The sequence below is a fragment of the Centropristis striata genome, chromosome 19 (assembly GCF_030273125.1).
Source record: "Centropristis striata isolate RG_2023a ecotype Rhode Island chromosome 19, C.striata_1.0, whole genome shotgun sequence".
Lineage (NCBI taxonomy): Eukaryota > Metazoa > Chordata > Actinopteri > Perciformes > Serranidae > Centropristis > Centropristis striata.
The window spans coordinates 3090267-3106150 of record NC_081535.1 but is presented as its reverse complement, the minus strand read 5'-3'; the positions used below and the strand labels follow the sequence as shown (position 1 = coordinate 3106150).

The 15884-nt window shown below is 33.8% G+C and overlaps 1 protein-coding gene across 1 annotated transcript in view; it reads right to left on the bottom strand.

Moving 5' to 3' along the window:
• Positions 1–5107: 5107 nt before the first annotated feature.
• Positions 5108–15884, bottom strand: part of snx30 (sorting nexin family member 30) — a 35185-nt gene continuing 24408 nt past the window's right edge. The window contains exons 7-9 of the mRNA XM_059358245.1: positions 14590–14679; positions 13310–13462; positions 5108–9328 (exon numbers count right to left, since the gene is read on the bottom strand). Of these exons, the coding sequence (XP_059214228.1) occupies positions 9251–9328; positions 13310–13462; positions 14590–14679 (321 nt within the window). The 3' untranslated portion in view covers positions 5108–9250. The remainder of the gene's footprint in view (positions 9329–13309; positions 13463–14589; positions 14680–15884) is intronic.

Here is a 15884-nt window from a genome sequence, read left to right as displayed (position 1 = left end):
TTGAATACGAGCCGTCCGGAGTGGACTTTTGACTGCAAAAGACTTTTTTTTGTCCCTGTAGAAAAAAAAGCGACTGGCGACAAATCCAGCGTCTTTTCCTGGTGTCATTGGAGACTTTTGGAGACTCGTTCTTACTCTTCTTAACGAGCTGCGGGGACCGGAGGCTCGTTAAGAAGAGTAAGAACGAGTCGAAGCAGCACAGTCCTCCTGCAGCAGTCTCTCCCATCTGCAGAGCCGGAGGGGATGTTAACCCCTTAGCGTCCAGTCTGCAAATTGTTAACAGGCTAACAGTTAGCTCTGTAGCAGTACAGTGTGTATGTGCTAACAGGCTAACAGTTAGCTCTGTAGCAGTACAGTGTGTATGTGCTAACAGGCTAACAGTTAGCTCTGTAGCAGTACAGTGTGTATGTGCTAACAGGCTAACAGTTAGCTCTGTAGCAGTACAGTGTGTATGTGCTGCTGCTGCAGGAGGTGTTCACTTAGCGATCTCTGTTTGTTTACAACAAGCACCAGACACTCTGTGTACAGTTAGCGATGCCGGTTAATTCACAATCACTATCGTGATCATGATTAAAATTTGATTAATTGTGCAGCTCTACCTAAAGCCATGCAAAACAGACTGGAGAGGTAAAGGAAGATCAAGTTTGGCACAAATTGGAATATAAATTTCCAGTTATCAATTATATATTTCCATTTTTTACTTTTGTATTGGGATTGTGTACTTTGGCTTCAGTATGTTTTTGGTTCTTTAATTTGTAGACCTGCAGTGTGTCCTCAACACACAACTGACACAAACATGGTCTTTATTTTGTCTTCCAAAATAAAACTGTTTTGTAAAAATATTATAATTAAAAGGTACTTTGGAGTGCAACTGGAGCTACATGCTGACTGTAAACCTGCTGATAGAGTGAAGGAACAACTAGTTGTTTTAAAAAAGGACATTTTTTAACTGTAATGTTGTTTTATTGTGATAATTTTACTCTCCTTTTTTTCTCCTTTTTATATTTTTTTTTATGTTATGTTTTTACATGCTTACCATATCACGTTATCTGTTATAGTTATATGTTGGGTCAGTTAATTTTGCATTGGGATGAAGTACTTACAACTCATTTGAAAGGTAATAAATGAAATAACCAATATTTTCTTTCAAGAAAAACAATTTTAGGCATTATTTTATTATTATTTTTGCACATCTACAGTCTTAGACAAAATGCTTCAAGTGCTCTAAAGGGAAGAAAATGCATGCTGCTTTATTATCTTCATGTCATGCATTAATTGCACTTTTCATTTTTGACACTTTAAAAAGAACACAAAAAGGGTTGCAGCTGTGTTTAAATGAAGGCATTTTACGCCGAAGGTACAGTTTATGTTGGTTAGAACAGAAAGTTAAATATTTTCCGTAATGAATCATAAAGCTGCACATTTTGTAAATGTCTAGTTTGTTTTCCTCAGCTATTTTTTGAGGTTTTTAAATTTGAATTTGTCATTTGACATTTTGTATGTATGTTTATCTGACAATAAAATAAAAATGTTCTTTTAATTATTAGTATTGCATTTTAAAACACATATTGACAATTCATGTTTTTGTTACCTGGTCATCATTATTAGATGTATTTTTTTAAATTTGCTGACTTTTGTTGGGCATTTACTATGGGCTGAAATATGTGAATTTGAATGATTTATATTTGAATTTGAATTGCTTAACTTGAATAATTGCATTAAAAAACTGAATTTGAATCACATAATTTAAATTTGTAATGTTCAATTTGAATCATTGCATTGAAAAACTGAATATGAATTGTAATTTGAAATTTAATTTATTAGTTTGGAACTGAACATTCAGTTCTCACAATTCAAATTCAGTTCGCAAATTCAATTTCAATTTTCTGCGACGAACATCCGGGTAGTTGAGGCAGAGCAATCGAACGCAGAAAACGGAGGTGCTGATTGGCCGAAGAGGCGCTATGGCAACCGGGTAGCAACAAATATTACAAAAAAAAACGGAGGTGCTGATTGGCTGAAGAGGCGCTATGGCAACCAATACCATAACAATACATGTTATGATAGACTGTTAATGTGGAGTAAATCAAATATACCAGTAAAAAGTAGTAAATACTCCAATCACTATTTCACATTTCCATTTATTTTAAACACAACTGTAAATGACATTTAGCAAGGTTCCTATTGTTGTTTTTGTGTTATATTGCTTGTTTTTCATGTTTGTACATTTTCTAGGTGTTTTAAAATGTTGTGATGCTTTTATTTTGAAAAGGTGCTGTCCAGTGTGAAACGGGTGGTTTAATTTTGAAAGGTAGTGACAGGAAATAACCGGTAGAACGGTTAAATGAAAAACGAACGGTAAATAATAACGAGTGCGTAGTAATTAATATAAACTTGATATAAAGGATTCACAAGGTGACCAAGGAATTTATTAACTTGTTAATTTATTAACTTTATGCTAAAAACAATAGGTATTTTTGACAAGGTACCGGGGTAACTCAGGTAACTTATACGTAAATCGCCTTCAAAATAAAAGCACTGAAGTTGTATTGATTTCTAATTTCTGGGTAACCTCACGCGGGCCGGACAAGGACAGCCAACTGGCCGCTATGGCAACCGGGTAGCAAAAATTTTCCAAAAAAAACCCGGAGGTGCTGATTGGCCGAAGAGGCGCTATGGCAACCGGGTAGCAACCATAGGTAGCAACAAATGTTATAAAAAAAAACGGAGGTGCTGATTGGCTGAAGAGGCGCTATGGCAACCGGGTAGCAACAAATGTTACAAAAAAAACGGAGGTGCTGATTGGCCGAAGAGGCGCTATGGCAACCGGGTAGCAACCATAGGTAGCAACAAATGTTACAAAAAACACGGAGGTGCCGCTAAATTTCAAATTATGTGATTCAAATGCAGTTTTTTTAAATGCAATTATTCAAGTTAAGCAATTCAAATTCAAATATAAATAAGTCAAATTCAGTTTCTGGTGGCTCATATTTCAGCCCATAATTTACAGTATATTTATAGTGTATTTACAGTAAATTTCAACTGGTGGAAATGTAACAGAAATCAGGCGTGAGCAGACATGTATCAAACGCATTCTTTCTTTTTAATTATTGGTCCAATATATCCAAAAAAATCATTTGAGGTAAAGATAAATTGCATCAAAACAACATCAATATACAAGCTTATTTATAATTACAACAAGATGTTATTAACATCCAAAAATGTACAATAAAAAGGACTGAACGTAAACAGTACACACTGGGGAGGAGCAGAAATAAAAACACCAAAAGCTAGATTCACACGTTCATAAGTGGTCTGATTCTGAACCTTTCTACAGGTTTGATTGATCAGGTTAATCAGACTTTCTCTTCATGTGTGAATCTAAAAACAGGAGGAGAAAACGGGGACATTTGGCTTAGAAACATTTGATTTGTACATTAAAGAAAAACAAAAATTGCGTCCCAGCTCTCCCTTCTTAACAGGTTCGTACAGTGGCAGCCGGCACAGAAACAAGTTGTCTTTTTGGCAACAGAAAGAAAGCCAATTTAGTTTTTTCTGCTTGTTTTCAGCAGACATATCTGCTGGGTTGGAGCTACATATATAGTGCAAAAATAAATCAGCAGGCACAGAGTATAAGATGGAGATTTTACAATGGCTATGAGTAAGAAGATGTTAATTTTTCTGGTTCCAGTGGGCATTAACAATAAAAATGGTTCCTTCCTCAGAGTTTGGTTTGTTTACAAATCACCTAAATATCTTCTAAAATGTGTTTCTTACATTGGAAACCCAACAGTGATCACCTGCTTCTTTTATACAAAAATAGACTCAGCTGTGTCATATAATTCAGCTGTACACTGGGGTATATTGAATATACAGTATATTGCCATTAGAGCAAACAAAGAAATGTCAAATTAACATGACAGTTGCACTGATTCCTCTTTTTTTTTCTCTAGATGTAAACAGATAGTGATCTGATCCAGTAAATAAAACTAAAGTAAATGAAAGAGTGATCAAAGTAGCTTTTTACAGTCATGGAAAAAAATTGTTGGACCATTTTTTTCTTCAGTTTCTTGTTCATTTTAATGTCTGGTTCAACTAAAGGTTCATTTGTTTGGACAAATATAATGATAACAACAGAAATAGTTCATAAGAGTTTAATTTAAGAGCTGATATCTAGACATTTAACATGGTTTTATTGGTAATAATTAAAATAATTTTTAAGAAAACCATGGAGAATGTCAAAATTACAAGAAAAAACTCAAAGTTATCTGAAAAAAGTCAAAATTACCAGAAAAAATGTCGAAATTATCAGAAATAAAATCAAGTTTATAAGAAAAAAGTCAAAGTTATCAGAAAAAATGTCAAAATTATAAGAAAAATGTCAAAAATACAAAAACAAAAGTAAAAAATATACCAACAATAAAGAGGCAAAATTACCTGAAAAAAGGAAAGATCACAAGAAATAATTTTAGACATTGTGCATCAAGAAATCTAGCCATTTTCCATGGTTTTCTGGATAATGATTTTGGTTTTTATAAAGAAAACCATGTTAAATGTCTGGATATCAGCTCTTAAATTAAACTCTTATCAGCTATTTTTGTTATCATTATATTTGTCCAAACAAATGTACCTTTAGTTGAACCAGACATTAAAACGAACAAGAAATTGAAGAAAACAGGACATTTTTTGCATGTCCTGTAAGAGCTTTTTTAAAAAAGTTTCATCATGTTTGCTACATTTGCTATTCCTTTTCTCTTCATCAAGTCAATATATTAAAATGTATTTGGGTTACAGTAAAAATTTACTATTGGTTTAAAATGTGAAAATTCTGGAAATAAAGCCCCTTATGGTCCAATTTCTGTCCCAGAGTGCAGTGTGTTAATATGAAACAAAGTAAAACTTTACAATCTGATACAACAATCTGGTTTAAATGTGCCCTTAAACATTTTCTTGTAAAAAAAAATAAAACAAAAATAACCCAAACAAATAAAAAGTGAAGTTCACATTCACATTGTGTGCTTCCTTGAGATAGAAACGCTGCTCCACAGCGCCCCTAGTGGTCAAAATTCAACAGGGTGCCTTTAATGTTGCCTTTAAACTCCTGGTATTGCTAGTAGGGACGAACCATTTTCAAAAGATGTAAAAAATACTCTGCTGTGAGTAAAGATCTTCTTTCATATGAGTTTCCCACATAAAAAGTTAAGAAAAAACTCTGAAAAAGGGGCTGGAAGCACATCGACTCTTTCTCCCTCAAATAATTTCTGGATCTGAATTTTGAATTTGAATCTCAGATTGTAGAGACGGACAAATGTGAAAAAACATTATAAATGTAGGAAAAACACATTTTGAGTGTCGGGGTGAGCAACTGTTTGGACAATTAACATATAAAAGGATGGAAAATGTAAAAAAACAAACAAAAAACAATAAGTAGAAGCTTAAATTATAGTGGAACTATTGAAGAAGAAGTTTTCTTTTGATTTCTGATCAATTCTGGCTATTCATAGTTTGTTTTAAAGATATTTTTGGGCGATTTTCAAGACTTTATTGACAGTGGAGAGACAGATTTTAATTTTTTATTCATTTTAATTTATCATCAGTGCATCTGTTTTACTGTCAGAAAGCTTCTCTCTAACTTACTGGCTGCCTTAAAAATGCCTGAATGAAAACCGTGTTTCTACCTCTCTGGATTTCTAACCGTAAGAAAAAAACATCAGCTGCTTTGTGCTTTTAAAGCTGGAGAATAAAACATGAAGGATGAATAGAAAGAGAACTGACAACGTACTAAAACCAGCTTACAAGCAGCAGTTACTTCATCTCGTTGCTGTTTTACAGTCGGTAAAAACAGTTAAAGGTCCGCTCATTAAAACAAACAAAATAAACAAAACACAAGAGCCTGAAAAAGTCAAATCAGCACCTTATTTCGGAAATAAATGCAATTACGCCAAAGCACTCATTATCAAAGAGAAATTATGAACATTTGTTGGAAAGAATAACTGTTTCGTAGTCCACTAAAAATAAACAAAGCTTGCTGCCCCCGCGACCCGGCCCCGGATAAGCGGAGGAAAATGGATGGATGGATATCAATTAGAGATGGGGGAAAATCGATACAGCATAGTATTGCGATATTTTGAATGGGAATATTATATTGATTCATGAAATAAAGTCAAAATTACCAGAAATAAAGTCAAAATTACGAGAAAAAAGTCAAAATTACAAGAAAAAAAGTCAAAATTACCAGAAATAAAGTCAAAATTACCAAAAATAAAGTCAAAATTACAAGAAAAAAGTCAAAATAATCAGAAAAAAGTCAAAATTATCAGAAAAAATGTCAAAATTACTACAATTTAATTTTGTGGACACAAAATGCAGTTAAACAGTTGTATCGCAATATCGTATTGTGATTCAAGTATCAGGATAAAATCGTATCATTTAGAGATGGGGGGAAAATCGATACAGCATAGTATTGCGATATTTTGAATGGAAATATTATATCGATTCATGGCCGCCAAGTATTGATATTTAGCGTTCCGGTGGCCTTCAGTATTTTGGCCGTTTTTTCTTTCCCTCGGAGGCCGTAGTGGGCTCACTTTTAGGAATATATTGGATTTAATGGTATCATATGAAACTAGACGATCTAACGAATCTATAGGTATCATGTTATCGTGTCGGGAAGTTGTTGAAATAACGCTGCAAAGCTATGCAGATCAGTGAAGCTTGTTGTTTTTGAGCGTTTGATAAAATGCTGCAGTTGTTGTCATCCAACATGTTTGATATCAGTTCAGTTCAGTTTGACTGAATACTTTGTTGGTCAGTCTGAGGTTTGACTCTCATTGTGGAGAAATAAAAAGACTGAAGTGAGATGAATACACTGAGAATTTTCTCTGATTTGACAAAACAATTTAATTTTGTGGACAAATAATGCAGTTAAACAGTTCAATCGCAATATATTGTATCGCAATACTCGTAAAAATGCGTAAAATTGCAATAATATCGTATTGTGATTCAAGTATCGGGATAAAATCGTATCTTGGGGCCTCTGGGGCAACATGGTCTCACAGGAATCCGTGAAATAGCCACGGATTTGCTTAACTCAAAATCCGTGGAATAGCCACGGAATCACTCAAATTTCCGTGAAACTGACACGGATTTCACTACAATGCAAGTTAATGACAGTCATATCCTGTGTTTATAGATAAGTGATTTTTTTATTATGGAATTTTTTTTTTTTTATCAGAATCTTGAGATAATTATCGCATTAATTCAGAAAAACCGGGTGAATGCATGATGCTTCTGTGAGATACTAACTATTTTTTAAAAGTTTCTCATTATTGTGAGATACTAAACCATCATTTTGAGAAAGTTTCTCATTTATAATCAGAATACAGTGGAAACGGCCGCGGCAAAAGCAAAGCAAACAAACAAATAAATAAATGCACAAACTAACAGAAGGAGCCTCCAGTTTAAAAATAAAAAAACTATTCTCATGTTAACCACCAGGTGGTGCTGCTGCACTGATCAAATCTGCTGTCTGTGCTTAATAACACACGACCAACAAAATAATTTCCCTAAAAAAGATCAACTAAAGACACACGTGTTATCTTTTATGCACAACATGGTCTAAAGTGACCCGTTTTGTATGAGTTTTTATGTTCTATATCTTTGCAATAAATTATTTTCATCATTCAGTATTCCAGGTTTTCCTCAATTAGTTTGTTTTTGATCATCATACATCCTAATTTTATGTTTTCCTTTATTCATTTTTTAATAAAATCCCTTTTTGTGTCACTACAACTACCATTTTCTATGTTATTTCATGTGCGGCTGAGTGTTTCCATCATATATCTTTGAAATAAATGTATTTTTTTATCTTTTCCTTTCCCACTTTTTGAACAAGCACAGCTGTTGTACTTCTACTTCAAGTTATACTTCAAGACCAATTATTATTGGTCAATTTTAGTCAAATACACAAAATTAGGACCTAATTTTCAAGTTTGACTATGCGTGCATGCATAATAATAATAATGAAAAATACATGAAAATTAAATATCAATTTGTTGGTCATGATTTGCCTTAAAAGGTGGAAAAAAAAGTTGTTAATCATTTTTTTCCTACATGTCCTAAAACCAGTCTGATGTCATGGGGTCCTTTTTGACCACAGGTGTGATTTTTTTTTAACTTTATTTTTGCTGAAAATGTTTTTAAAACATAAGTTTCATTAAAAGTTGACATAACCTACTCTGTGCATTCCCATCAAGAAATTATTATTTCACTATAACTATTGAAAAAAATATTCAGGTTTTATTACTTTTTTTCCCTCTTGAAATGGGGCCTAATTTTGTATATTTGACTAAAATTGACCAATAATAAAGAAAAAAATATGAAAATTATATATCAATGTGTTGGTCACGAGTTGCCTTAAAGGTGAAAAAAAAAAAAGTTGGTAATATTTTTTTCCCACATGTCCTAAAACCAGTCTGATGTAGATGATGGGGTCTTTTTTGACCCCTGAGGACCATGGGTGCTATAAAAATTAATAAAACATGTAAAAATGTATGAAGAAAGTTGAAATTTATATGATCTATAAAGGATACAGAGGGGCACATATGCTGAAAATTTCAAGCAATTTTATGAAAGTTAACCTTTATTAATGGTATGTTGAAAATGATTCGGGGTCAAAAAAAAAAAAGCAGCAGATATGGTCCTTTAAATGAAACATAATGTTGGATTTAAATTTACGGCCGATATGATTTTTTTAAGAGATGAAAGAGAATATCACGAGTCTTGTTTCAGGGTTATATTTCAGTGGTTTTCACAACCTGACAGGGAAAAAAAACCTTTGGGGATGCTGTAAATACTTCATATTAATGCAAAAAAAGCATCTTTTTTCTGCAAATCTGGAGACTTTCACATTTGTCTCAATGTGAACATGGAAACAGACAAAAAAACTCTGCGGTTAAATAAACAACAAATAGCATTGGCAACCGACTGTTAATTGGAAATATGAAGTAGAAAAAGTCAATAAGAACAACAACAAAAAAACACAAAGGAAAAATATCTGTACATAGTAGGTGTCTCCTGTTTCCCAGCTGTCCTTGAATGCACCGTTTGTTACCTCCTTCGCAGGTCAGACCTCCGTACAATCATCTGGCAGGAGAAACGGGACAAAGTCCAGCAGAACACAACATCTGCTGCCCGGTTGGTCCTTTTCCTTGGCATGAGACAGTGAGTTACACAGACACGAGGAGAGGGTTCAGTTCGTCTCGCTCGTTTTGTCCTCAGTCTGTTTGTCCTGGAGGACAGTTATGAGGGACTCCCACGCTGCCTGGCACTGCAGAGGACGGAGACGGAGGAGGGGAAACAGGAGGAGGAGGGGAAAAAAAGATAGAGAGAGAGAGAGAGAGACAGGAGGAATATTTAACATGTGGCAGCTTCACATAAATACAGGATGTATCACTCTGTAAACAAGGTGTTTAGTCTAAAAACCAGATCAAACAGTAAATCTGAGGGAAATGATCTTGCTGCATGGACAGATAATTTACCTTGACAAGATTTATTAAATTAAGATTATTAAATCTAGAAATAAGCATGTTGAACACTTAAAATGAAATGAAATGAAATTAACTCTTAAAACCAGATAAATTAAAGCTGCCAGCAGTGATGAACTGGCCCGAGCAGAGTGACCTGATGATTATTTGGTTCTTACCAAGATAAAAAAAACTTTTTGTTTCTTTTTTGGTGTGTTTTTTTTTTTGTCTTTTTGTATCTTTTTGTGTCTTTTTTGTTTCTTCTTGTGTCTTTTTTGTGTATTTTTGTATCTTTTTGTGTCTTTTTTGTTTCTTTTTTTGGTCTTCTTGTGTCCTTTTTGTGTCTTTTTTTGTCTTTTTTGTTTCTGTCTTTGGTCTTTTTGTGTCTCTTTTGTTTCTTTTTTTGATCATTTTGTGTCTTTTTACATCTTCTTTTGGTCACAAAATGACCAAAAAAGACAAAAAATTTACAAAAGAGATAAATTAAAGCTGCCAGCAGTGATGAACTGGCCCGAGCAGAGTGACCTGATGATTATTTGGTTCTTACCAAGATAAAAAAAAAAACTTTTTGTGTCTTTTTTGGTGTGTTTTTTTTGTCTTTTTTGTTTCTGTCTTTGGTCTTTTTGTGTCTCTTTTGTTTCTTTTTTTGATCATTTTGTGTCTTTTTACATCTTCTTTTGGTCACAAAATGACCAAAAAAGACAAAAAATTTACAAAAGAGATAAATTAAAGCTGCCAGCAGTGATGAACTGGCCCGAGCAGAGTGACCTGATGATTATTTGGTTCTTACCAAGATAAAAAAAAAAACTTTTTGTGTCTTTTTTGGTGTGTTTTTTTTGTCTTTTTGTAGGGTTTTTTGGTCATTTTTTGTGTCTTTTTGTATCTATTTTGTTTCTTTTTTTGGTCTTCTTGTGTCTTTTTTTTTGCCTTTTTTTTGTCTTTTTTGTTTCTGTTTTTGGTCTTTTTGTGTCTTTTTTGTTTCTGTTTGTGTCTTTTTTGATTCTGTTTTTGGTTTTAGTCGTGGCGGCCAAAATCGTGATCACGATTAAAATTAGATTAATTGTGCAGCTCTAGGATGAGGATCAAATGTCTATACTTGTTTGGTAATGATGTAATTGTTTCTGCAGTGTGAGAACTGAAAACACTTTTTTTACGTTATCAAATGTTTGGAATTTTATGATGTCATCACCCTAAAAGACATTTAAAGTATTTCCTCATTTTGATTAATAATGGGATCATATGAGTTAGCTTCTTATTAATAAATCTTTCTTTATTAATGTGTAGTCAGTTTTGTCAACATACAGAGGTTATATAAATGTAATTTATGGTGCATTTAACCGTTGTTACAGGTGTCTGATTCCCTTTGTCGAAAAAAGAGGAAGAGCAAACTGTTTCACTAACACGTTGAAAATATTGTTTTTTAAAAGGCTAAATGGCAAATAAAATCTGTTTTGAAGAAGATTATTTCATTAGATAAAACATGAATTTTAGAAGGTATTACATTTTAATTATTATTAAATATAAATGTTGACTTTTGGACATTACAACAGTCTTTACTGTTACTGGAAGTGTTTGAATCACATGAGTGGGAATCTAATTATAAGAATATTACAATAATAAAAATATTAGTGGAGTCTAATCTTTATCTTCCACTGTGCAGAAACAGCAGGTTTAAACTGAACAGACATGAAAGAAGCTGCCACATTCAAATGTTAATTTAGAATTTAAATGTAATGAATGAAGCTTCAAAGCCTTGAACTCCTCAGAACTTCTTCATATTAATGCTTTTTATTTTATGGTAAAACAGTTTTCACTGATGTATTTCAGAAATGTGGCTTTATGTGTCAAAACTGATTTTTGTATTGAAACATGTTGAGCATTTTTATTTTTATTTGTTTTGTATTGTAATAAAAGCAGAATCTTCTTCACTGACACTTTGAACCTGTTCACACATGGATTTAAAAGGTGTTGGGTGTAGGGCTGGGCGATATGGCCCTAAAAGAATAGCACGATATTTCAGGCTATTTTTGCGACAATGATATTCTTGACGATATTACGAAATACTTAAAAAGATATAGAAAATATGATTTTTTTTTTGAAAGTCTGTATAAATAAATAAAAATCTAAAATGTAGTGTGAAGTGCAAATCTCAACAGTTGCCAAATACAAAAAAAAATTACTCTTGACTCTTGAGTATGAGCAAATAATAAAAATAACCATTTAGGGGTTCCGGGGGCATATTTTAATGACATTTTGTAAAGGAGAATAAAGGTTCTTCTATGTTTTATTTAAGGCATCTTATTTTGACAGTCTTCTTGTGAGTTCTGTCGTGGATTCTGTTAACACACCGTGCTCTTATTTTGAAAGCTGCATGTGTTTAGCGACAGGGAGTAAGTAGCGTTTTGTGATTAAAAACTTTATCCACTACATCAAGAAGTAGGAATGTTGCCAATATCATCATATGCATTTTTTTAACCATAAAAAAATATACCGATATTATCGTGAACGATACGACACCCCTGGTTGGGTGATCGGATCACAAGTGGTCAGCGCTTAATACAAGTGTAAACAGGGTCCAAGACGCATTGGACCCCGATCACTGAAACTACTTGCTGAGGTGGTCTAGGTCTACTTGACCAAATATATTTTGTAGTGTAAATGATGATGTGTCCTGATGTCCCTGACAAGGATATAAGAGGAAAACATCTCATCAGTGCTGGCCGTGTGCTGGTTGTTTTGATGACAAAGCAGCAACGGTCGTAAAAACTAAGATGAGCCCTGATGTACGTGATTGGGGTGCAAGTGAAACCAGATGTCTAATCTGGATTTGAAAAGAAGATTCACATGGGCTGAAATATGTGCCACCAGAAACTGAATTTGAATCACATAATTTGAATTTGTATTGTTCAATTTGAATCATTGCATTAAAAAAACTGAATCTGAATTATAATTTCAAATTTAATTTATTAGTTTGGAACCGAACATTCAGTTCTGACAATTCAATTTCATTTCTCACAATTCAATTTCAATTTTCTGCGACAAACATCCGGCTAGTTGAGGCAGAGCAATTGAGCACAGATACACAGAGCGCCCTTTCGGCCAATCAGCACCTCCGTTTTCTTTTGTAACATTTGTTGCAACCTGGTTGCCATAGCGCCCTTTCGGCCAATCAGCACCTCCGTTTTCTTTTGTAACATTTGTTGCCACCTGGTTGCCATAGCGCCCCTTCGGCCAATCAGCTCCTCCGTTTTCTTTTGTAACATTTGTTGCCACCTGGTTGCCATAGCGCCACAAAACGGAGGAAGAAGTTAGACTGGCTTGGCCAATGGATGAGGCAGGAACGGAACGGAAGTGCTGATTGGTTGAAGAGGGGCCATGGCAACCGGGTGGCAACAAATGTTACAAAAAAAATGGAGGTGCTGATTGGCCGAAGAGGCGCTCTGTGTATCTTTGTCACAGAAAATTTAAATTGAATTTTGCAAACTGAATTTGAATTGTGAGAACTGAATATTCAGTTCCAAACTAATAAATTAAATTTCAAATTATAATTCAGATTCAGTTTTTCAATGCAATGATTCAAATTGAAAAATACATATGCAAATTATGTGATTCAAATTCAGTTTTTTAATGCAATTATTCAAGTTAAGCAATTCAAATTCAAATATAAATAATTCAAATTCGGCCCATAACAATTCTGTGTTTCTGTTCACACTAAAATGCTTTGATCAGTGATTACAAGACAACTAAATCTTCCTGTGTTTGCAGTGTTTTTAGGTCATAAATACCTTTTCGTAGTAGTTGATGTTTTTGTCGGCGATGCCGGTGAGAAGCTGTTTGAAGTCTTGCCTCTTGTTGCTCTGCCAGCGCTCCCAGTCGGCCTTCAGGTCGGCGTTGAAACACTCCACCTTGTCCTGGCATTTCTCCACCTCCACCGGCATCTACGGACAAACACAACTACAGCTACAGGAGCCTTCAGGGGACAAAATACTACAATACTACTGACAGACTACAGGCTGCAGGGCTACAACCAGAGGAGGGTCTGCAGGAGGTTGGGACCATGGGAGGGTTTTATATTAGAGAGATGTAGTGAGGGAAGAGTCATACAATCTCTAAAAACATGAGAAGCTATTTTTGTGGAGTTAATATGGACTAAATATACCCGACTAGTTCTACACTGCAAAAAAAGGTGTGTCTAAAAACAAGATAAAACACTAAATCTGATGGAAATTATCTCGCTGATATAAATCAGCAAAAAGACACAAAAAATCACAAAAAATTGACACAAAAGACAAAAAATACCAAATAAAGATGTAAATCACCAAAAAAGACACAAAATACAAAAAAATAAGATATAAATCACAAAAAAGACACACAAAAATAAAAAAAAAATATGAAAAAAATTGTAAATCACTAAAAAAGACACAAAAGGACACAAAATCACCAATAAAAGACAAATAAATATGTAAAATCAAAGCTTTCTGGTCCATTCACCCGCACTGAACTGGGTGAAAGGGCTTCAAGGTCTTTAATTATTCTTTTTTTGTAATTTGTAACTTTTTATGTCATTTTGTATCTTTTTATGGATATTTTGTGGGTCATTTTTACATCTTTTTTGGTAATTCTGTGGGGTTTTTTGGTCATTATTTGATCATTTTGTGTCCCTTTTGTACATTTTTTGTCTTTTTTGGTCATTTTGTGACCAAAAAAAAAGATGTAAAATGACATGATTTAACAATCTTATTTTAAGAAATCTTGTCAATCTCATCCAGCAAGATCATTTCCCTCAGATTTACTGTTTTTAGACACACCTTTTTTGCAGTGTAGTTCTATCAGCGCTAAAAGCTTTTATTTTGAAAGAGTTGCCATTTCCCAGTTTGTTATTTTCCTAAAATAGCTCGTTGTTGGTCTATAAAGTCATTGTTAAACAGAAAGTGAGACAGTGAAGTGAACTTTGTGAAACTACAGACACTCTGAAAATAGCAACAGAGACTTTAAGGCCTCAGTGTGTGAGAGGAGCTTCAGACTGAGAGGAGAAGGAGGAGAGAAGGAGGCGCAGCAGGCTTACTGGCGTTCTGTCCTCCTGTTTGCGTAATATGGCTGCTTCTAGTCGGCCCTCGTACTCCGCCTGGCTCTGGTCCCGCTTCCTCAAAACGTTCTGTCATCAATCAGAAAACAGTGACAGTTTTATTTTACACATTTACTGATTCTGGAATAATTCTCAGAGAGACAGACAACAACGTGGGAAACATATTAAACAACGTGTGAAATATATTAACCCTTTGATGCACAACATGGTCTAAAGTGACCCTTCAGAGTTTTTATGTTCTATATCTTTGCAATAAATTATTTTCATCATTCAATATTCCAGGTTTTCCTCAATTAGTTTGTTTTTGATCATCATACATCCTAATTTTACGATTTCCTTTATTAATTTTTGAATAAAATCCCTTTTTGTGTCACTACTCTTCTAATGCACAACATGGGTAAAAAATGACCCATATCCATTTTTTTTAGCTAAGTAGCTAGCTAAGCTAACTACTTAGCTAACTTCTTGGCTAAGTATTTGGCTAAGTAGCTTGCTAAGCTAACTACTTAGCTAACTTTTTGGCTAAATAGTTAGCTTAGCAAGCTACTTAGCCAAGCTAGTTAGCTATGTAATAATACAAAAAACTTTTTTTCTTCATAAAGTATGAGAGGCAAAATGGAAATAATGATCTGTTGTTATCTAAAATAAGATATTTAAAGAATATTTGGAATATTCAATCATAAAATAAGTTGATATCAAAAGATAGAGCACAGAAACACACAGCAGCATTAAATAACATGATATAATTATTAAATAAAGTTATTAATAACATGGGGAATGAATGAGGGTCTTTTTGACCATGTTGTGCATTAGAAGGGAGGTAAATATGTTGTGCATTAAAGGGTTAAACACCGTGTGAAACATATTGAACAGAGGAAGATGCTGATTGAAGAGTTGGTGAGTTCAGGATGTGACACATGCAGAATCTCTTCCTCTATTCTGGGTCAAAGGGGAATCAGCTGACAGGAGGAGAGTCTGATGCAAAATACATTACACACTAATCAGGGTTCAGTTCACACTGAAAAATGAAGTGTACGCAAACCAAACTGTGTGCATACTAAATTTGGGCCGTTTTCAGCTGTGCTAACCAAGGTTATAATAGATTTTTCATTAGTTTTAATTTTGTTGTGATTTTTTGTTTTCAAATTCTGTTAGTTTTAATGTTTTTAAAGTTTTTATCTTTTTGAAAATGCTTAGTTTTAGTTTACTTTTTATTAGTTTTAGTTTAGTTTTTATTAGTTGTAGTTGTTTTGTAATGGGGTATTTGTTGGCTC